General features: G+C 43.6%; 2 protein-coding genes across 9 annotated transcripts; one reads left to right on the forward strand and one right to left on the reverse strand.

The window, feature by feature from the left end:
• Positions 1-219: 219 nt before the first annotated feature.
• Ppp1r3e (protein phosphatase 1 regulatory subunit 3E) lies at positions 220-6,549 on the reverse strand. Of its 5 annotated transcripts, none has more exons than XR_007107321.1 (4): positions 5,826-6,549; positions 3,279-5,526; positions 2,908-3,014; positions 220-530 (listed from the first exon to the last, which is right to left on the reverse strand). XR_007107321.1 is itself a non-coding variant. In XM_047542164.1 (2 exons), exons 1-2 carry the CDS (start codon positions 6,240-6,242, stop codon positions 5,104-5,106), a joined length of 840 nt encoding a protein of 279 aa, XP_047398120.1. In that variant the 5' UTR covers positions 6,243-6,549; the 3' UTR covers positions 3,021-5,103. The 5 variants fall into 5 exon arrangements, 1 of the variants encoding a protein (XP_047398120.1); XR_007107323.1 differs by lacking the exon at positions 220-530 and having other exon boundaries at positions 2,560-3,014; positions 3,279-3,414; positions 3,510-5,526; XR_007107322.1 differs by lacking the exon at positions 2,908-3,014.
• Positions 5,658-16,129, forward strand: Bcl2l2 (BCL2 like 2). 4 transcript variants are annotated; one of them, XM_047542169.1, is made up of 4 exons: positions 5,658-5,905; positions 11,428-11,515; positions 11,990-12,429; positions 13,043-16,129. In XM_047542169.1, exons 3-4 carry the CDS (start codon positions 11,998-12,000, stop codon positions 13,190-13,192), a joined length of 582 nt encoding a protein of 193 aa, XP_047398125.1. In that variant the 5' UTR covers positions 5,658-5,905; positions 11,428-11,515; positions 11,990-11,997; the 3' UTR covers positions 13,193-16,129. The 4 variants fall into 4 exon arrangements, with proteins under 4 accessions (XP_047398125.1, XP_047398121.1, XP_047398123.1 ...); XM_047542165.1 differs by lacking the exon at positions 5,658-5,905 and adding an exon at positions 11,020-11,128; XM_047542167.1 differs by lacking the exon at positions 5,658-5,905 and adding an exon at positions 11,026-11,176.
• Positions 16,130-23,203: the final 7,074 nt, after the last annotated feature.

Genomic DNA, 23,203 nt, shown 5'->3' on the forward strand with positions numbered 1-23,203 from the left:
TTTTACAACAGGGTTGCCCAACCCCTCCATATCTCCTTTCCATCCAACTTAGGGAGAGCCAGAAGACTCCAGCAGAATGGGAATAGGACTTTTAAGAAATGCAATGACCAAGTAATTTGGAGAGGTGTTTGGAGAGGGAATCTTGTTCTGGATCCCTTGCTACCTCAGTCCAAAACAAAGAATACTTCTGAATAGCTCATATTTTCTTTTCATATTTCAACTTTATTTCAAATATTAAGTTTTGTACCCAGAAGGAAAGGCAATTGCATGAGGAAGCTGAAATGAGACATGATACTAGCAGTCTTGAGGCCCAGTGCACAAGGTTGTACTAGAAAAGGGTTGGGAGAGGCTCTGGGAGGAGCTGGTGAGAACAGTAGTTTTGCGGGGGATTCACATAGCAAACTTTCATTCCTCCCTGGGTTAGCTATTCAACAGGTGGATTATACAGTCTCAAGGTCAGTGTTCTTTAGCAATATCTCCATAAGAAGTACCAAAGCTGGGTAAACAAGAGCCTTTGTTTTTCTTTATGCCTAGAAGAGAAAGGGAATGAAAAGTAGTAGGAAAAAAATAAAATATAGTTATCCCTTGTCATGAAAAATCTTGGGGTTGTTTCTCAGCCTGGATATATACACATATATGCATATATATATTATGTATAATATATATGTGTGTGTATGCACACATATATATATATATATTTATTTTGAGACAGGGTCTAGGTTGTTTAGGGCCTTCTCAGCTGTTCAGGATGGCTACGAACTTGTGATCTTCCTGCCTCAGTCTTTTTTTTTTTTTTTTTTTTTTGCAGTGTTGGGAATCAAACCCAGGGCCTTATGCTTGCAAGTCAAGCACTCTACTGACTGAGCTATCTCCCCAGCCCTCCTGCCTCAGTCTTTTGAGCTGCTAGGATTACAGGTCTGCGCCACCACACCCAGTTCAGCCTGGTAATAGAATAGTCAGGAAGCTGAGTTTAAGCCCATTTTCAGTCACACAAATTATCTGATCCTGATGAGGTCAAACCCCATCTCTGGATCTGTTTGCTCCTCTGTAAAGAAGCCTAAACCTAATAGTCTCTAAAATAAGCCTTTCAGGTCTCTGATGCTATAACCTGTACTAACAACAAGGATCCAGAGGAACTCCAGAGAAACACAGGAGTTAGAAACAAGGAAATGTGGGAGTTAGGCTTTCACAAGTCTATGAAAAAAGTTGATGAGATGGGGTTATTATGTAGAGAAGTGATGAGCTACAATCATAAAGAGAAACAAAGGAACAGAAGGAAGGCTATAGGACAAGTGAAGGACAATTTCTGAGGTCTGGATGAGGAAAAGGGGCAGTGTTCCCATTGGGTTGCCTAAGGATCAAGTCCCTGAGTACGGTAGTGTTTTCTCTTGTGGCACTTCCCAGTTCGTGGCTGCCATGTTATACCCCATATTGCTCCTGTTCATATACCACCAGTTTTTAGAGAAAATCTTCACCACAACACTTAATGCATAACATATAATAGGGCCCCCGCCCCCTGAAAGGTTCAGCCAAACTTTCCCATGTCACCAGCTGGGAAAAGTCAGTGGTTGCAGCAGTCTAGGTGTACCCTTCTTTGCTTATTGGGGCTGTAAGAAATATGGATGGGACTTGATAGAAAGGGCATATTGCCTAATCTTGGTAGCTTTGCCCAAGGTGAGGAAAAACCAGGATGTAGGGACATATCCTAGAATGGTGGTACATACCAAAAGCATCTGTGTAGGGAGTCTTTTCAGAGAATCTCAAAAGGATCAGGCATACAAAAACCACTCAAGATATTAGTTGCTTCCCTATTTTACAAGGCTTGGTGGCATGGACAGTTGTGTAAGTCCAGGTTCAAAATGTGAAGCACCCATTATGCATGTGTGCAAGGAGGCTCAGCCAGGGCCCCAGTCTTGGGGTAACAAGGGGGATTATTCCCAAGTCCTGCAATAGCTTAATATGGGAAGAACTGGAAGATTCACATGTTATTCTATAAAGCTGAGAATAGGACTATCAGTGAGCCACAGTACTCCTTAGAGAGAAAGAATCCCAGTTTCTTGCCTCCAATTAGAGTTTGTATTTTATCCTCTTAGTAATACTAGAGACCCCAGTGAGCCCAAGCACATACTCTAACTGGGAACTGGTAGAGAATTCCAATGTAAAGGAAAAGGCTGGAGTACAAAAAGGTTTCCAAGTTTTCTAGCACAGGTTGGGTGGGACCTTGCTGATCCTGCATAGCTGGGACACTGGCATAGGAGATAGCAGCAAGTTCCTGGGAGGAGCAGATGAAGCCTGGGGCCCTTGATATTTTGCCTTCTCCAAGCCAGTTCAGGGAACTGGGAAGATGGGAAAGCACAGAACAATCAGGAATTATGGTCTTTTCCTTTTAAGAGATGACAAATAACAAAGTTTTAAATTTTGTTTTTAAAGAATAAGAATGTAATATCATGGTTATGCACATGGGCTCTGGAGATTTCTTGGGTTCACAATTCATTTACTAGCTGGGTTTTTTTTTTTTTTTTTTTTTTTTTTGGTACTAGGGATTGAATCCAGGGGCACTTTACCACTGAGCTATATTCCCTGTCCTTTTTATTTTGAAACAGGTTCTCATTAAATTGCAGAGGCTAGCCTTAGACTCGCAATCCTCCTGTCTCAGCCTTCGAGTCACTGGGATTACAGGTGCACCTTGCTTAGCAGTGAAATCTTGAACAAAACACTGAGTTTCTCTGGGGCTTATCTTTAATAAAACAGGAATAATGATAATACTCAACTCATAGGATTATTTTGAGCATGCACACAAAACAGATTTTAGCAGATAAATGTTAAGAAAACATAAGCTATTACTACTGTTAATGTGTCATAACAGTAACACATATACATCAGGCAAGACATTGTTACACACTGAACCTTGACCCAGACTTCCTGTGTTCCTCTTGATGATTAAATAGTACATTGCTTGGTGACTTCCAGTAGTTTCTCTCCTCACTTTGCTGGAACTCTGACCTTAGGGTGACCTACAAGATATACGAAATTCTTTTTTTCCCACAAGATAAGGATGATGTTTAAATGGGCATTTGCTTGAGCAAAGACCCAGGGTTCCTTTCTTTCCTCAAAGGATAAAGGCTGTGAACAACAGAAGCATTGTAACAAATTCCATATTTTATTCTAAATGCACATGTGGGCACATGTACATGCCCCCTTCATTTAGTGTCAGAGAATAAAGGGAGACAGAAATATTTGAGAAATTAGTAGCAGAAAGGATGTGGGAAATTGGTTACCTGAGGGCTCCTTGTTCATCTGTAACAACAGGAACTGCTTCTTTTCCCTTTTCTCCCTTTAGAAGACTGTCAAGAAGGAGCCTGAGGGAGGAAGGTGGATCAACCATTGTCTTGGAGAAAAGGTTCTCTACCCCTTCTGGAGAAAGAAGCAATAGCAGAAATCAACTAAGAATGAAGAGGGAAAGGGAGAAAATTAAGGTAAAAAACCTACAATAAAAGTAAATAACTTACATGTTCAAAGAAAATAAAGTGATGAGAAGGGAGAGGAACAAGGAAAGAAAGCAGGAAGTGAAGAGGTTAGGTATAGGGTAAGAGGAAAGGAAACCAAGTGACCAGGAAAGAAAGAACTCCCATGTTGAGGTTAACCAGGAGAGACATAAGGCATGAATGAGAATGGGTAGAAGAGTCAGCTTTCCCATTTCACATGCTCAGAATATGGATAAGACTGCCATCTTCTGGTGTCACTTGTCAAGTTGCTCTCATTCTTGATGGTTTTTCCATTTTCAAGAGAGATCCTGGCATTGTTTCCTTTCGTTGGGGGCTCTTACATCATTTCCCCCAACTCAGATATGCCTCCCCAAAGCTGTCTCAGAGCATCCAGTCTGGAAGTCTCTGGAGGCAAGAGCAAACAGCAAGGGGCAGAGAATGTGCCAAGGTTTGGAAGAAGTTGCAGGGTGATTGTGGAATACTTGCTGGCTTCTGGAACATTTTTGCCCAAAACTGGAGGGCCCATCCTTGGCCACAACCTTAAGTTCAGGGCTCTGTGTCTCCTGAAATGTAGCAAAAGGTTGAAGAATGTGGCTTCTAATCCTCACTATACAATGCAGATGATAAAATGTCAAACAAAATGAAGCCTTAAAAAGACCACCTAAATCAAATCCAATTTCCCAAGAAGGAAAGTGGGGCCCAAAGAAGTGAAGTAACTTGCTTAAAGTGGTACAGCAAATCAGTGACTTCTTTTTCTTCTAAATCAGAAAAGTGATTTTTGTGATTCACTGTTCCTTGACAACAGTCCATAAAGTGCTTAGAAGTTTTTAGAAGGCACCCAGAAATATAAGGCTGGCATTCTTCTGGAAGCCCCTGAGTATACCAACACCTTAGGTGCCCCATTATTTGGCTACAAGGACAGGCTTGGAGTTGCTTTTGCCTCGATTATAATCCCTAATTTGCCTGGAGGTTGGAGAAAAGAGTTCTACTACTTGTCATCATTCCCCAGCCAATACATAAAAATTTCAGGGAGGAACTGTCGGGTGACAAGGAAATCCTGTCATAATGCCAGGGTTCAGGGGGAGCAATGGCTAAGTTCCTAGGATTAAGCAAGGCATTTATGGCTGAGATAAAGCTAGGATGGGCAGGACTGAGGGACCTGAGGTGGCAAAGGCCGATAAACGGAAGTAAGCCAGCACGATCCGTTGACTTCAAATGGGGTGGACTAATTCACACATCACACCTCCTCAATCCATAACGCCTCCTCAAATCCAAAGACGTTCCTAACATCTCCGTAAGCCTGTGGGGCCAACTCACTCTCTCCCAGTTACAACTCAGGGAAGAGGCTACTATCATCCCCATTCTTATGCTTTCTTTTAATCCCTTCAGTGTCCTTTCCGGCTTCCTTTCTCCTATGCCATGGGTTCTTTCCACTCACGCCCAGCCAGCATTTTCCACCCCAAGTACCCCCAAACTCCTTGATTTCTCCCGCCTTCCTCGCCCTCCCCCACCTGACTGGGACCGCTCCCTAAGTTTCTCCCACCACGTAGTTTTCTAGTCCCCCCCCCCAACCCTGGGTGCCTTTTTTTTTTCCGCCATGGGCTGAGGGCGTCTTGTCTTAGATAAAGTGGATCCAGCCCTGGGGCTCCGGGACTCCGCCACTGCCCGGGTGTTCGGGCCCACGTAGAGCATAGTCGCGGCCGCCGTTGTTGTCCCAGAACTCGCGACCAGTCACACGGTAGCGTAGGGCGAAGAGCAGGGCGCCCCCAATCGGCGGTGCTGGAAGGCGGAAGGCGAAACGATCGGCGCGCGGCGGGGGCGGGGCCGGACCGGCGTAGGCAGCGGGCGCTTCGCGCTGGCTTCTCCAGCCGTCGGCGCTCCAGCGCACGCTAACGCGCTTCTCGTAGGCCAGGTCCAGAACGCGCGCGCTCCCAGCCACGCCCAGGGGGCCCGCCTCGGCGCGTTCTAGGCAGATGCGCTGCGCCTGTAAGCGGGCGGCGAAGCCGGGCTCGCTGGCAGGCTCTAGGGCGGCGCGCGCCTCCTGGGGGAAAAAAAGGACAGGGAGGAGGGAGCACAGGGCGGGGAGTGGGAAGAGAAGGGGGGCGGGGTCAGAGCGAGACACTTGGCCAATCAGAGGCCGACGCGACGTCCGGGACAGCAAGAGTGGGCCCCAGCAGAAGAGTGGCCTAGAGTCAGGAGCGAATGGACCTCAAAAGGGATGAACAGGCGCAAGCCCAGGGTTGGGAATGGATGGGTGTTCCTTGACAATTCCACTCCCGTACGCCCGCCGCGGCCGGTTGGGAGAGGTCCCGGGGAGGGGGGCGTGTCCCGGCCGCCTACCTGGAGGCTGCGGGCGCGCGGCTGGCACGGCGCGAAGTGGCGGAGGGCGTCTCTTTGCAGCTGGATCTGCACGTGGCGAGGTACCCGAGGCAGCTCTCCGGGGCGGAAGCGGCGCACCGCGGCCAGCTCCAGCCCCAGCGCGTCAGCGAAACGCACTCTCTTGCGGGTGTCCGGGCTTCTGCTGCGGGGCGCCCGGGCCCCGCCGCCTCCTGCGGGTGCGGAACGGGCCCGGCGACCCCGACTCGGAGCGGGAGCACGGGATCGAGCCCCCAGGCGCGTCCCGCCCTCGGCTGGCTCCTCCTCCGGCTCCTCCTCGAGGCTGGGCCGCTGGCTGCGGTAGTAGGCGCGCTCGGTTAGCGCAGCTATAAAGCTCAGGTTGCGGGGTATGTCGGTGCGGGGGGGCCTCTCGCGGGACATGTTATCCCCCGCCCCAGCGGTGCCAGTCCGCGGCGCCCCAGGACTGCCTTCCCTTCCTCTTGCCCGCTTGCCCTGCGTCCCCACAGAAGTCACAGTGACCCGCTTCAGCAACCCCTAGCCATAGCGTACTCTCCTTGCTGTCACCTCCAGGATCCTCCACCTCCCGTTGCTCTGCATGATCTCGGTAACCACCTTTCCCTCCCTCTGACCGTCAGCTCCCAGGGTTTTGGACTATCACATCCTGCCTCCTATGAGCTGTGTGCTCTGAGCGTGCGCTCCACAACGCTCACCCTTCGGTTCTGCGGGCCTCGCAGTCCCGGCCCTCGCCCCCGCCCCCAGCCCTCTGACAGGTGGCTGGGTATCTGTCTCAGCTGCTGCACCAGGGGGCGGGGACTCCATCCTTTCGATCCCAAGAGAAGCCACCCCTTTAAAAAAAAAAAAAATCCTCAACCATTATCTTGAAGGATCAAAACACTCAGTGGGTGACTATCTTCAGGCCTCACTGTTTTTTTTTTTTTAAACCTAGGCCCAGGTGTGGGAGGTGGGTGACAGTGGTGCAAAGGAGGGAAGGTTATGAACACTAGGTAGAATTTCAAGTAGAAGGTAAGACATTGTACTCAAAAGGGTGGTTGCTGAACAGTGCCCATTGGAAAGAAGCTGGAACTGAGTAGTGGGAAAAGCTAGCCCCTAGTCCCAGGTTTGGTGCTGTTTAGCTGTGTGACCTTGAGCAAGGCAGAATTTCTCTGGACCTCTATTTTCTAGCCTGTGAAAAATGGGTTAAAAATTTTTTTTAAAATTTGTTTTGGTACTACAGTTTTAACCCAGGGCACTTTACTTACCGAGCTACTTCCCCAGCACTTATTTTTTATTTTGAGATAGGGTCTCACTAAGTTGCTGAGAGCCTTGCTAAATTATTGAGGCTGGCCTCAAACTTGTGATCCTCCTGTCTCAACCACCGGAGTCACTGGGATCACAAACTTGTGCCACCACACCTAGCTTAGAGTTCTGATCTCTAACCCAACTGTAAACTCTTTGAGGGGACAGGGACAGTGTGTGATTCGTGATCAACTTTAGTACATGGTAAATCTTCAAAGTATTGAATGAGTGAGCATAGAATACCTTTCTTGGAGCTGGGACTGTGGGGTTCTAGTTCCAGTGGGAGGCCACTGGACTAAAGGTTGCAGGACTGGCTTTTTCCTCTTTTATTCTCATGTATGTTAGTGAAAAAGACATGGGAAGTGTTTCTGGTGTTTTTCTAACTTCCCTACTAATCTTATATAGCACAACATGCTAGGTACTGTTTTGAGAGTTTTATAAATATTAACTTATGAAATACAGTCATCATAGGAGTAGGGAGTACTATTATGCCTATTTTACAGATAAGTTTATTGAGGGAGAGAAGGGTTAGAACCCTTGCCCAGGGACACATAGTTAATAATTGGGGAGCTGGAATTGGAACCTCAGCAGTACATTTCTAGAGTTCACTCTCTTATCCATTTGGTTATACAAAATTAAAACATTTAATGATAATATTAACATCAGAATATTAAAATGGGAAACACTGGAGTGAAAATAAAATATCTAAATTTAGGATAGCAGATAGTTTGAAAAATTACAAGTTACTAGATCAGAAATAAATAACATTCTATCTTATTATTGTACAATTCATTGCTGTTTGTATTTTCATAGTAATGCTAGTCAGGACTTTTTTTTTTTTTTTCCCTGTGGTGCTGGATATTGAACCCAGGGCCTTGTGCTTGTGAGGCAAGCATTCTACCAACTGAGCTATATCCCCAGCCCCAGGACTTGTTTTTAAAGTCAGATTGAGTTTTATGTTCTTATTTTACACATACATAATTAAATCTATGAACATATTTACTTCATATCTTAGGATGTAAAATAATCATACACTAATGAACGTCAAGCAGTTTAAAAGGATTTTCCTGGCTTTGGTAAAACAATGTGTCATTGAAGTAAAATAGATGAAGGCCAGCCTTTGTGACCTCAGGTTTTCTGGCAAAGGCTTTGTTGCTTTGTATACAGTTTGAACTGCTATCCCTTGGCTCTGCAGTGTTGATCTGAGAAGATACTTGAGGTACATAGCTTTGGACCAGTATAAGTTAGTGGTCCAGCAGCTGTTTTTCTGGTTGCTCAGATTGATACTGAATCTTTATTCCAAATCAATCTCTTTCCTTCTTTCCTTTCTTCTTTCTTTGTGTGTATGGTACTGGGAACTGAACCCAGGACCTTGTGCTAATAGGCAAGCACTCTACCACTGAGCTTATATCTCAAGACCTTTTTATTTTATTTTAAGACAGGTCTCTGAGTTGCCAAGGCTGATCTACAACTTGTGATCTTCCTACCTTCCACTCCCAAGTGGCTAGGATTACAGGCATGCATCACTGCATCCTACTCAGTCTTTCTTTCTTAAGCAGCTACTGCAGCAATCTTCAAATGTCTGACTGATACTATTCAATAATTGGCCAAAGGTGTCAATTGATTCATTCAGTCAACATTTACTGAGGGCCTATTTGGCCACAAGGACACACAAGTGAATAAAACTCAGTAGTTCTAGCTCTTAAGGAGCTTATAAATAAAAGGGCAGACAGGGCTGGGATTGTGGCTCAGTGGTAGAGTGCTTGCCTAGAATGCATGAGGTACTGGGTTTGATTATCAGCACCACATATAAATAAATGAATAAAATAAAGGTCCATCAACAACTAAAATCATTTTAAAAAATAAAAGAGCAGACAGAAATATATTTGGACTTTTAAGACATTTACTTGAAATTAAAAACTTGTGATTTATTATAAGTAAATGTCTTAGAAGAAACCAGGATTGCATATAGAGGCCTTAACTAGGTTAGCCTGTAAAGAAGTGGGCAATCTTCCTGGTGGCAGCTAGAATGATCAGCCCAAGAGCAAAGAAGAAATGAGCATGGCTGAAAGAGAAAGCCATAAAGAAATGGATTCAGTTGTACATTCAGGATGGAATAGAGAATTAAGTGTGGAACCAGGCATGGTAGTGCACACTTCCGGTCTTAGCTGTTTGAGTAGTTGAAGCAGAAGGACTGCAAGTTTGAGGCCAGTTTCCACAACTATCCCAAAATTAAATAAAAAGGACTGGGGATGTAGCTCAGTGGTGAAGAGCCCCTGGATTCAATCCCCAGTACCACAATAAGTAATGAATAAATAAATAAATAAAAGGAAAATAAAAGAGAGGATTGAGTGTGGTCTTGTAAATGGTGTGGATTCTTACTGTAAAAATAATATTGACTACTTGGAGGTGATTTTGAGTGGTTTTGAGGTTATACAGTGTCAAAGTTAGATTAAAACTCAGGTCAGACAGATTTAGGTTGAGTCGTTCCTTACTAGTATATGACTTTGGGCAAATTACTCAACCTTTTCAAGCCTCAATTTCCTCATCTGCAGAAAGGATAAAACAGCATAAGAATTGGTGTGAGGATTATTTTTATTTTATTTTATTTTTCGTGGTGCTGGGCATTGAACCTAGACCCTTACACAAGCGCTGTACCACAGAATGATGTCCTCAGCCCTTTTTATTTTTTATTTTGAGACAGGCTCTCATTTAAATGGCCCAGGCTTGCCCTTGAACTTGCAGTCTTCCTACTTCAGCCTCCCAAGTAGCTGGACTCACAAGTATGCATCTCAGCACCCTATTAGATAAACTATTACACATATAAAGAAAGTACTTAGCACCCAGTAAGCCCTTACAATATGTTAGTTACTATTATTGTTACACAGAAGATTGTTACACAGAAAGACTTTGCTTCTCTAGTGATAATAAGAACAGGTGAGAGCATCAAGGATTGGATTGGAGGTAGGTGCAAAGAGAACCAACAGGAAACAACCAAAGGAAAGGAGAATTGGGTTGTCACTTTCTGGCCTTTGGCTGGGGCTCTCTCCAAATGGAGCTGTGGAATTGCCATCTCCAGGAGCCCTGGGTGGCCTGGTCATGAATGTCTGTTAGCACCCTCATGTAGATCAGTTGTGGTGAAACTGCTTCATGCCTTGTGAACTGCCCTGTTTAAATATATTGCCATCTATAAATAATATACCTATATGTAATTTGGAAAGATAAACATTAACCTTAGCACTGGCAACCCTCAATGAGGGGGGTGGAATCGGGCAGGTTATGTGTGTATGTGTGTGTGTGTGTATGGTTGAGAACTTGTATTTGATTACTCTGTGTCTATTAGATTTTTTTTTTCATGAGAATGAGTTCGTGTGTTGGATTAAAAAAATTTTTTAAAGGAAATAAATCCGATAACAAAAACAAAATAAAAGTACCTTCAGAAACTTTGGGATCCAAGTCCTGGCTCACTAATGCCTGGTTAAAGCCTCAGCCTGGAAGAGACCACCAGATTAAAGTTCCTGGGGAAAAGAGAATTGGAAAGGTTTGGTATCCTTGTGGTGTCTGCTAGTCCTCAAGTGCAAGGCACCTGGCAGGAAGTTTCCACTATAATGGGAACTGCTCCTCTTTTTAAGGCACACAATCCAGGACTAGAACAATTCAACAAGTGCATGGAACATCACAGACCTTCTAGAAATGCTGAATTTGCCTCACGATGTACTGAGGCCCAGGGCGTTTCTCTGGGCAATCTCCAGGCTTAGCAGTTCAGCCCAGAACAGCCCAGGGTGTCTGCCTTCAATGGCCCTCTCCGAGTTGTGGCCTTCCCAGGCCTGCGTGCGGCCCCGCCCCTCTCTCTGGACGCATCTCTGGGCCCCATCATCACCCGGCGCCAGGCCCTCCCTCCTGCCCCCCCCGCTTCTCCTCCCTCCTTCCTTCCCTCCCTTCCTCCCTCTCTCCCTCCCTCCCAGCTCCTGCACCAGGAAACGGCCCGGATCCCAGCAGCGGCCTGACCCGTGAGATCCCTAACCTGGCAGGCGGGCGGGGTTGGAGACCAGTTGAAGGTGGGGGTAAGGCAGGAGCTGGGCCTTTGGGCTGCACTGGGGGGAACCGAGAGTAGAGATGGTGCCGGCAGGAAGCCCTTGGCCCGGGGTTTCCCGGGAGGACAGTCATTAAACATGGATTCGGCCACACAGCTGGTAGAACGTTGGGGGCAGGGACCGGGTTCCAGGAGCTGCCACCCCAGCTCTTCTCAGGCCAGATCCTGATGCCTGGTCTTCCCCGAATATTTCAGATCTTTCTCACTTCTTTCCAGGGCTCCACACTGGCCGGGAGGATGAAAGGCCCCAGCTGGGGGCTCCTTGCCACCAGCGCTGGGTCCTAAGAGCTGCCATCCAGGCTGGGTGAGTGTCCCCTTTCTTTCTCTGTCCCAGCACTCTTTGGCTTTTCCCATCTTTTTTCAGCCCCTACCTCCTCCCATCTTGTGCCTCTGCCAACATCTTCATATCTTTCTTCTGGATAAGGTCCTAAGCCCCTTCCTATAGCCAAAAAGGTGTGTACTATGGTGGAGTGGAGGTTGGGGGGCACTTTAGGGGTCACAGAATCATATAATGCAAAGAATCTAAAAGTATTCTAAAAATAAAATTTCCTTGCTTTACATTTAATTTGGCATATAACAAATTCAGTGTCCAGACCCTCATGCCCTGGCCCTAGGCCATAATTTAAATCCTTGTTTCTTGCTCTTTGGTGCCCAGGGGTTTCTGATCATCCCCCCGCCTCACCTCATCTCACTAAGTTGTACAAACCAAAAATGCCCCTTCTGGGCTCTCTATATATTTCATATATTCACGCTAGTCTTTCATCCTTGCCCCTTACAGCCGCCCGGATGGCGACCCCAGCCTCGGCCCCAGACACACGGGCTCTGGTGGCTGACTTTGTAGGCTATAAGCTGAGGCAGAAGGGTTATGTCTGTGGAGCTGGCCCTGGGGAGGGCCCAGCAGCTGACCCACTGCACCAAGCCATGCGGGCAGCTGGAGATGAGTTTGAGACCCGCTTCCGGCGCACCTTCTCTGATCTGGCAGCTCAGCTTCATGTGACCCCAGGTTCAGCTCAGCAGCGCTTCACCCAGGTCTCTGATGAACTTTTCCAAGGGGGTCCCAACTGGGGTCGTCTTGTGGCCTTCTTTGTCTTTGGGGCTGCCCTGTGTGCTGAGAGTGTCAACAAAGAGATGGAGCCACTGGTGGGACAAGTGCAGGAGTGGATGGTGGCCTACCTGGAGACACGCCTGGCTGACTGGATCCACAGCAGTGGGGGCTGGGTAAGAAGTTTTTCAAATGCTGCTCTGCACATTCCTCTGCAAAGCTGTTCTCCAAGGGGAAGTTGGGGGCTCTTGATTGGAGGCTGGGACAGCTGTGCTGGGAAGGAGGCATGGGGCTGAATTCCCTATTTAGGTGAAGTCAGACTGAGGTGCCCTCACTGTGAGCATCACATTGGACTCTGTACTCCAGGGCTGCCATTCCGTAAACACTGCATGGGCTTATGGTCCCAAGCAGAGGACAGAATACACGGTAACCAAGAAGTGCCTGCAGGAAAAAGGTGTTACACCTGAGAATATGGCATGAGAGGTGGGGAGGATCAGGGATGGGTGGTGGTCAGGTAAGCCTTGGCAAAGGATGCCAGTTCTAAGCAGAATTTTTCATCAAGGAAAAGATGAGACAGTGAGTGCAAGTGAGCCAAGCACTCAGGCAGAGGGGCTGCACGTGGGGGGATCGGAGGGCTTGCAGTTAGTAGAGCTTTGGCCGGAGAGGAGCTGGGTATGGGGTAGTGCTCGCAGTGGATGGAACTGGAACTCTTCCTCTCCTCTTCTCTCCACTCTTTCCTCTCCTGATATCCCTTTCTCCTTCTTTCTCTACTTCCCTTCTCTCCCACAGGCGGAGTTCACAGCTCTATACGGGGACGGGGCCCTGGAGGAGGCGCGGCGTCTGCGGGAGGGGAACTGGGCATCAGTGAGGACAGTGCTGACAGGGGCCGTGGCACTGGGGGCCCTGGTAACTGTAGGGGCCTTTTTTGCCAGCAAGTGAGAAAGTCCAGGGCCAGGTGGGGCTAGGTGTGGCTGGGGGCCAGGAGAGCAGGAACAGAACAAGAAGTGAGGTGAATGGTTGGGCATGGAACAGGGAAAGGGAGAGGTAGCATGTGAGGGAGCCAAGTGTGCCAGGCAGGTGGTTGAAAAAGTGAGCTAGAGTCAGTCATTGGGGAACGTTTTAGGAAGGTCAGGATGTCAGGAGATAGAGTCATTCCAGGGTTTGGGGGGAGGTGGGAGGGATCATGCCTATAGGTGTGGGCACATGAAACTACCCAGAGATGGATTTGCAGCCCTAAGGAAGGTGAACTTGCATAAGGAGTTATGTCTCCCCTGGATGAGTGGGATTTGGGGAATTAGAAGGCCGTTGGAATGGAAGCTTGGGGTTCTCAGGTGATTGGGAGAGGTGCCTGTGGCTGTGGGCTGCTTGGACACGTGTGCATGTGCACGCGTGCTCGTGTGCATGCTGGGCTGTTTGTCTAATCTGGAGGTGGTTCAGATTCTTCAAGGAGAAAACATTCCCTCTTGCAGTGACAAGAACAAGGGACAGTTCTCTGCCCCTCCTCCCAATCCCTCCTTTCCCTTACCCTTGCCCAGATGCCTCAAGGCTGAGGAAGAAACACTGTATCCAGACAGAGGGCTCTGGCACTTCTCTGCAGAAAGTTGTTGGTAGGTCTTTAGAGAGAAAGCAATTCTGCAGCTAGCCTTGTTCCTTCAGTACCCCTTTCCCTGTGCATCATGCACTTGCTGCTGCCTCCTGGGCTCTGACAGAAGTGCAGGGCTGTGGAGCCTGGGCAGGTGAAGGCTTCTTCAGTAGCTGGATCTGCCTGCCACCCTCCCCTCCCACTGGGGCACAATAGCACCTAATAGCCCTGGGACCTCAGTACCCAAACTGAAACTCTAAATTGGGGTTCTAATTTTACTTTTGAGGCTGTAGACATAAATGCTGATCTAGAATACAGTCTGGGTCCCACCCATTCTCAGTGAGACTGTTGATGCCTTGAGAAGACCATTCTAGCTTGAGTCCTATGGGTGTGAGGGTGACAGGTACTCCCTGACTGGCCTATTCTGTGTGGTGGGCTTTGGTGCTGCTTTATCAGGGGCCAGGTATATGGGTTCCAGAGTACCTACCACCATCTAGAAGCATCTATATTTCATTAAAGCCACACTGTTTGCATGGGTGTTATTTGTCTGTGCCTCAGAGTCTGAGGATGCTAACTTTAGAACTAAGTCTTCTAGAACAGATTCAGGCTACAGCTTTTTATTTTGAAGAAGAAATGATTCACTCCAGATGCATGCCCTGAGCCAGACCTCACTGCTGCACTTTCCAAGGTGCTAAAATTTGCTGCTCTCCAATGCTGACTTCATTCACAGTGCTCTAGAACCCTGCCCATGATCCTGAGCACTGATCAGTTTAGCTAGACATGGTTGACTCTTAGAGATTTTTACTTGGTCCCAGAATGTGGCAACATGGTTGTTGTGCTCGTTAGAATGTGGGACCAAATTGGCCTCAGGTGTTTAGTCCAGACTTTTGCTTTGAGGGAGGGCTGCACTTTTTAATGGTCTCTACAGGGGAGGTGGTAGACTGCATGTGCCATTTGGTCTGTTGTGAGTATGCTGCTACCAGAAACTCAGAGCCAGTCTGTGGCAGGCAGTTGGGGTGGGGGGGTCTCTGACTTGCTCAGGACAAACTAGGCCAGTGGTTTTCAAACTGCTTGGCAGAGCCCCAAAGCATCCTAGGGGTTGCCTCAGGAGTCCTTGGGGAGATGAAGAGGGTTGGGGACTGAGCAGGCTGGGCAACTTGCCCTCAAATAGAACAGCTTCTCTTGTAGCTGTCATATATCGGGGTTCAGGGTAAGATTTTATTTGCATTAAGGGTTTTGCTGCTGAAAAAAAAAAAGTTGGAAAACCACTGACTAGACCATAGACCATCAGCTCCAAATTGGAGCCTGTGCTCCCCCAGGTTTGGGGCAGACTCCTCATTCTACCCTCTACCACAGGATACCTATTTGTTAGCATTCCTGGGGGCCTTTAACAAACTGGGGCAGCAGGGACCATGGTCAGGTTACCAAAGTGCCCCGCTCTGAGGCCTTCACAGTGGGTGGAAGGAGAGGCTTTTTTCTGAAAGGGTAAAGGGCTTGGTCTGGATTCCCAGAAGCATAGCTTTGATGGGATCACAGTGGGCAGTTTTGACTTGTCTTGCCCTTCTTAGTTTGAGGAGCAGTGGAAACCCCAGAGACTCTTCTGTCAGGGAAAACTAGGGACTCTCTTCTAGAGCCATATAGTTCCTTGGGATTAGCTCTTGGCCAATAAGGCTGAGTATGGCTCCCAATTTTTAAATTCACTTAATTTTTTTTAAAAAATGAGGGAAATAAACGTAATTGCCATTTTTCGAAGATTAAATAGGTGGAGAGGGTGTTTCTTGCTCTCCAGAGCCCAAAGGGACAAATAGGGACTTTGGTTAGGCCAAGGAAGGAGCGGAAGTAGGGCAACTGGGTCCTGCGATTATTAATCCTACTCCCCACTTATTGTAGGGCATACATACACTATTTTACTTTTTTAAATCATAAAACGACAGGAGAACAGATTTGGTTAGTTTAGAAGGAAAAAAAGAAGCTCTATAAATATAAATATATATTCCTGTATTTTTATTTAATAATTTATAAATATCAAGTTCATTTGATTTTTATTTTTGTGTAATATGTAATGGTCGTATTAAAAAAATAAATAAAGCCCAGAAGTTTAATGAGAAGGACTGAACAGGGTTTTGTGACTTTATACGGTATAGCCTGGGGTCAGAACATTCCTTGATCCAATCATCTCTTCATGATATTGCTAAGGGCAAGAATTAGAGTTATAGGGATTTGGGAAACTCTTGAGATTTAAAAAAAAAAAGAAAAAAAATCAGAGTGTTCCACCATCTTCCTCACCCCACCCCGACTCTGGTCAAGTACCCAAAACCAAGAACTCCATCTATCCCAGCCTAAGCCTCATAGGTATGTGGTACTTTGGGACTGCCAAAAACAAAAGACAAAACAAAGACTACAAAAAATCTTCGCAAAATCAACTCCCTAGTTGTGGTTTGGCTTCAAATCAGAAGTGTGTGATAATGAAACTTTCTCCCTGATGCCTACTTCAGACTTAGAATACATCTATCAGAAATGGAGCTCCTGCTTTCTTGCCTAGGTCCCAGACATAATCGATTTCAGCCATTTTAATGCAGACTGCTAACCTGGATGACATTTCCAGAATTTTTCAGTCCATCCTCCTGTACCTCTAGTTTAGGACCACATCTAAATCATTTCTGACAGGAACAGTGGTTCTAATTTTAAATTTCAAATGGAAATTTCTAATCTTTCTGTAACTCAGTGCAGTAAGTTTTGATGTTTGGGTTTATTTGAGAAATAATTGCTTAGAGGAATCTAATATTTTGTATTGCCTTTTTACTCTCTCCTTAAAGAAAAATCTACAAAAGAGCTGTAGGAAAATCAGAGTAGCTTGGTGAACACAAAGAAAAAAGAAATGAGATATTCTTAATATCATTAGGTATGATAGCTAGTGCTTTTATCTGTACTCAGTGTGATTTATATTTACCTAGTTCCAAAAAATATTTGAAACATTTTACTATAATATCCCAAAGGAAAAAACAAGAGACAATAAAGATTATTTTTAAGTATGGGCAAAGGGAAAATTGAAATGTTATAGTGAATTAAAGCAAAAGGAAAATTAATACACAGAAAAGCATGCTATAAGTAGTATTCCCAAATATGAAAGCCAGCTATGAATTTGTTCTCAGCTTGGCAGCCAAAGCAACCTGGAGAACACAATGAGATTCACATTCCTTTTAGGACTTAAAAGCTTATCAGGTATTCAAGAAGGGCAAAAAGTTTTGTGGCTTTTTGGAGAACACACTTGGTAATATGGTTGACACCATTCTCTATTATACCTAACAGCAAATTGATGTTGGGTTCTATACCACTGTTTCCTCTAGAAGCACAAATGGGGATTTAGAAGGTCTTACCTTCGTTCTATCAGGCTCCTTACAGTTTAACCAAATACACTGTTTCATGATGGTCTGATTTAGTTAGGGTTACACTTTAGACTGTCCAAAGGACAGAGGATTGTGTTTCCTTCAGACAGTTCTCCATAAGTATTATTTCTTCAAATGGCATTTTTTATAAAGTCAAGCAACATTTAGTTACAATTTCTAGCAAATGGATGAACTGTAGATATTCTGTTATCACTTAATAGTATGTCCTTTGAAAACTTAAAAAACTGCCTTCAATGTGAATATAGGTGAGATATATAAATAAACTATTTAAAAACTCAACCAGCTGGGCGTGGTGGCACATGCCTGTAATCCCAGAGCCTTGGGAGACTAAGGCAGGAAGATTGAGAGTTCAAAGTCAGTCTCAGCAAAATCGAGGCACTAAGCAACTCAGTGAGACCTTGTTTCTAAATAAAATTCAAAACAGGACTGGGGATGTGGCTCAGTGGTGGAATGCCCAAGTTTAATCCCCGGTACCAAAAACCAAAAAAAACCATAATATATTAGAGTGCCATGGAGTTGTTTTTTCATTCATCATTCACTCATGGAGCAAATGTTTAAGCATCTTCTGTGTGGGAAGCACAGTTCTAAGCACTGAGGTAGTGAACAGACTCATATCTCCACCTGCACGTTGCAAACATTCTATGGAAGGAATCAAACACGAACAAAATTTCATAATATTTTAGGTGAATTCTATAAAGAAAATTAATTGAAGGAGGATGGAAATATGTTGGTAGATATTTTTACATTTTAATTTTAATTAATACAATTTTAATTAATCTTAATTAATTTTAATTTAGCAGTTAAAATACCGGGGATTAAACCCAGGGGTACTTTACCATTGAGCTACCTCCATAGCCCTTTTTATTTTTTATTTTGAAACAAGGTCTCACTAGGTTACCCAGGCTGTCCTCAAACTTATGATCCTCTTACCTCAGCCTCTCAGTAACTGGGATTACAGGTGTGTGCCACTGAGCCCAGCTAGATTTTAATTTTAAATTGAGTGGTCGGACAAGCTCTAATTTATAAAGGAATGACTTTTGAGTAAAAACATGAAAAATAAAATAGAAAAATACATTATTGACATGGAAAGATGTTTCTGTATTTTATTGCATAAAAAATTTGTTAGAAAATAACATCATACATATGATCCCATTTTGCTAAACTATTTGTGTGTGTGTGTGTGTGTGTGCCTCTTTGTATTTATATTTTGAACATTTTAGGAAGGGTATATGTTAAGCTATCAGTAGTGATCAGTAGTGATAATTTCTGGGTGGCAGATTTTATGGGTGATTTTTGTTCTTTTTGCTATCAGTATTTTATGATTTTTTTATAATGAACATACATATTTGGTATGTTACCTTAAAGCTAGTATTTCAGTTACAAAGTTTTTAAAAAGTTACCAAACAGAATGGAAATTAAGCAGCCCTGCATAGGCTCCTTCACATTTAAATGGACAGCCCCCTAATATGGCAAAGACAGAGCTAGGGAGTTGATATACCAGGGCCAGACCACAGTAGAAGATAATTGGAATCTGCTGTAAAAGAGAGGTAAGTAAGCAATAAAGGTTTCAAGGTTCTCTGTCAGTGATGTCCAGTAGAAATAAGATAAAAGCCACAGATGTAGTTTTCTATGTTCTGCTAACCTCATTAAAACTACAGACAGAAACAGATAAAACTAATTTTAATAGTATTTTATTTAGCCCAGTGTATTACAAATATTATAATTTCAACATGTAATTAACATTAAACAACTATTAATAAATTATTTCATATTCTTTTTTCATACAAAGTCTTAAATATTTGATATTTTACATTTTCAGCACATCTCACATGAGACTACATATTTCAGTTGCTCCATAGCCATGAGACTAGTGATTACCATATTAAACAATGTTATTCTAGATCATAGATTATTATAGCCTGTGAAAATTTCAAAGCAGATATTAAAAGTAGTATTAAATTACCCAGAAGCCAAATACTTATGTTATCTAGTGACAAAACTTTCCCCTTTTGAACAGAACTAGAGATATCTTCACCCATTTTTACACTTATTCTTTTCTCAACTCCACTGACCTTTTCCTTCTATTGATACATTTTTTCCCCTCTTCTGGGCACACTATCATTGGAATTTCAGTTTTTCCAAAATTCTATCACCCTCTCTTTATAGGTTATAACTTAAGGAGAAGAATGTTCATAATGATGAAACTTTTTATTTTATTTTTTTGCGGTTCTGGAGATTGAACCCAGGGCCTTGTGCTTCACAGGCAAGCACTCTACAAACTGAGCTATCTCCCCAGCTCCATGATGAAACTCATAATGTTACATATGAATTTTTAAAAAATTCATTTTCAGAGAAAAACTCTTAATAGTCTCTTCATCAACATGAGGCAAAATATTAAATGAGTTCATTCATTCATTAAGCATTTATAGAGTACAGAGTGACAGGCAAAGGGAATACAAATATAATTAAGATATCCCTTTTACCACTTACGTCTCATAGGGAAGGATCTTATAAGTCACCAAATATCCTTTTAAATGTGCTGTTTCTTTGATAAAGTAATTATGCTTATTAGAAAAAGTTTGGAAGTTGGAGTGATTTTTAAAATCATGTGTTAATTATAGAAAAATTGCAGAACAGAAAATTATGAAGAAGAAACTTAGTTGGGTGTGGTGATGCACACATGTAATCCCAGAGGCAGGAGGATCACAAATTCAAAACCAGCCTCAGCAACTGAGTAAGGCCCCAATCAACTTAGCGAGACCCTGCCTCAAAAATAAATGAAGAAAAAAGGGCTGGGGATGTGGCTCAGTAGCTGAGCTCCACTGGGTTCACTCCCTGGTATCAAAAAAAGAAAGAAAGAAAGAAAGAAAGAAATTAATTTAATCATAATCCTACTACCTGGAGAGAACTACTACTAACATTTTGATTTCTTTCTTTCCAGTCTCTTATCTGCTTTTGTGATCATACTGCCCATATAATTCTGTATACTGTAATTCTGCTTATCATTATATTGCAAGCATTTTTCCTTGTCATTAAAATATTCTGAAGGCCTCACGACTATATAAAATTACATATATGTGTGTACAAAAATTTTATGCCCACTGGGACACTTAAGAGGCTTATATATTTTTTACTCTGATAAACAACTTTATTCATGTTAATCAGTTTTTTCTTTTGCTTTGACCAAAATACATGACAAAAAAAACGGAGAGGAGAAAAAGTTTATTTTGGGCTCACGGTTTCAAAGACCCAGTGACCTACATCCTCTAGCCACACCCCACTTGCCTGTAGTTACCACTCAGTAGTCCATTCAAATTATTTGCTTCATCAAATGGATTACTCCACTGATTAAGTTACAGATTTTTTTTTTAAATGATCTGATCATTTTATTTCTGAACATTCCTGCATTGCCTAACAGAGCTTTTGGCAGGACACCTCATATCCAAACCATAACAATTCCCAATTGTTCATTCACCTTTTGATTACTTCTTTAGAACCAATTACAAGAAATAGAATTATACACTGGCTGGGTGGCCCACCCCTGTAATCCCAGTGACTATGGAAGCTGCTGCAGGAGGATGGAAAATTCAAAGCCAGCCTCAGTAATTTAGTGACACCCTAAGCAACTCAGTGAGACCCTGTCTCTAAATAAAAAATAAAAAGGGCTGAAGATCTGGTTCAGTGGTTAAGCAGTTAAGTACCCCTGGTTTCAATCCCTGGTACCAAAAAAAAAAAAAAAAAAAAAAAGATAAGAAAGAAAAAAAGAAAAAATAGAATTATGGGTAAAGAATCTCAACTTTTTTTTCTTTTTCTTTTTTTGGTGCTGGGGATCTAACTCAGGGGCACTTTACCACTGAGCTACATCCCCAGCCTTTTTAATTTTTTATTTTTGAGATAGTGTCTCACTAAATTACTGAGGGTCTTGATAAGTGGCTGAGGCTGGCCTCAAACTTAAGATCTTCCAGTCCCAGCCTCCCAAATCGCTGGGATTATAGGCTTGTGGTATCACACCCGGCAAATTTCAATATTTATTAAAGTTTTCGGTGCATATTGACAAAGAATAGAAAGATGGTATTGGTTTTTGTTCCTTCTCCCATGTTGAAGTTTTTTTTTTTTTTTTTTTTGGGTGCTGGGGATTGAACCCAGGGCCTTGTGCTTACAAGGCAAGCACTCTACCAACTGAGCTATCTCCCCAGCCCCTGAAGTTTTTTTTAATTGTATTTTTTTAAAACTTTCAGACATATACGTAGTTGTAATCATAATTTACATAAAATTTTACCTTCTACTGCTTTGGTCTGACCTTATTTTGCATGTTTATCACACATAATGTATAAATCTTTTTTACAAACAAAATAATCTTTTAAACAAATAATCTTTGGATATAATTGTGGTTTGCTTAAATTTTGTCCATTATTGGAATTCATATTTTTCAGTCTTCAATATCACAATGTAATTATTTTTTATTAAATCAGACATAGTTTTTTTTTTGTTGTTGTTGTTACTGGGGATCAAATCCAGGGGTGCTTACCACTGAGCTATATTCCCAGTGCTTTTTTTTTTTTTTTTTTTTGAGACAGGGTCTCTCCAAGTTCCTCACTAAGTTGTTCAGGCTGGTCTTGAACTTGAGATCCTCCTGTATCACTGAGTTTACAGTAGTACACCACTGTGTACAGCATTAGTTTTTTGGGTTTTTTTAAGTTATAGGTGGACACGACCCCTTTATTTTATTTATTTATTTTTATAAGGTGCTGAGGATCAAACTCAGGACCTCACACTTGCCAGGCGAGGGCTCTACCACTGAGCCACAACCCAAGCCCCAGGCATTAGTTTTGATCTTATCTTTGAAAGCTGGTTTTGCATTCCCTGCACACTTATAAATTAGCTTTATGGCACTGATAAGTTACTTTACTTCTTAAATCCTTTTTCTTCTTTACTAAAAAAGATTATTATGACTGTGGAAATATTTACATTTCATAGAATTGTGAGAATTCAATGAGATAATACAAAGAATAGTGGCTGCTACAAAATCAAGTGCTTTAACAAAAATAGGATTAAAAGGCATTTTGAAAAAAATCACATTTCCCTTAGTAGCCTTGCTTAAATTAGGTACCAGTGAAACACTCAAAATTTGATCAGGTTGGGATCAGTATAAAAGATGTTCCTTCCAGGGAACTCAGTCATTTAGAGCTTGTCTTCTGTGCTCAACTTGAGTTTTCTTAGATCACTGAAGCTGAGATGACTGATGAAATTTGCAGCAGAAATTTAAGTGTCTGTGATTCTGCTCCGAGTTCCCCAGTTCCTGAGGTAAGGAATTGGGAGAAAAAGTGGGGCATGGGAAAAGTGGGGTATAATGAGTGCTTCTGACTTTCTGGTTCGCTAATAGTGATCTCCTCTTGTCCAGATCCTGATGTGCCAATCATATTTGATTGGGTTCATGTGAACCAGACTCTCAAACCTGCCTATAGTTTGGGTCTCCTTACAAAAAATTCCTCTTGCAAACTTGGCACCACCATTCTTTACATTTTAATAAATGCGTAGGATCTCTACTAAAATGTGGAAACCTTGCCTTCTCCAGGGCCAGGTCTCATTAATATCTCAGGGTGCAACAGTGTGGTGGCGACTTGCCCAGAGAAATTCCTCTGGTGTCTGAAAAGGGGTTTGGAGGCTGGGAAATTACCAAAGATGAAGAGGTGGTACCCAGATCCCCAATCAATGCCTCTTTCAGTCAACAAATACCCAGTATTAACATGTCCTAGGCATAGTGCAGTGCAGCTACAAACCAATAGGATTCAGTCTCTCATCTGCAGGCACTCACCTAGTTAGGAAATACAGCACGGAACAGTTAAGCACTGAGGAGGTAGGCCCATTGGTCTCCGGCCCAAAGAGGTGGCTGTTGGAAGGCTTTGCAGGTGATGGGGAGGGTTGCACAGTCTGGTTGAGGACAGACTATATGTACAGAGG

The sequence above is a fragment of the Sciurus carolinensis genome, chromosome 2 (genome assembly GCF_902686445.1).
Source record: "Sciurus carolinensis chromosome 2, mSciCar1.2, whole genome shotgun sequence".
Taxonomy (NCBI): domain Eukaryota; kingdom Metazoa; phylum Chordata; class Mammalia; order Rodentia; family Sciuridae; genus Sciurus; species Sciurus carolinensis.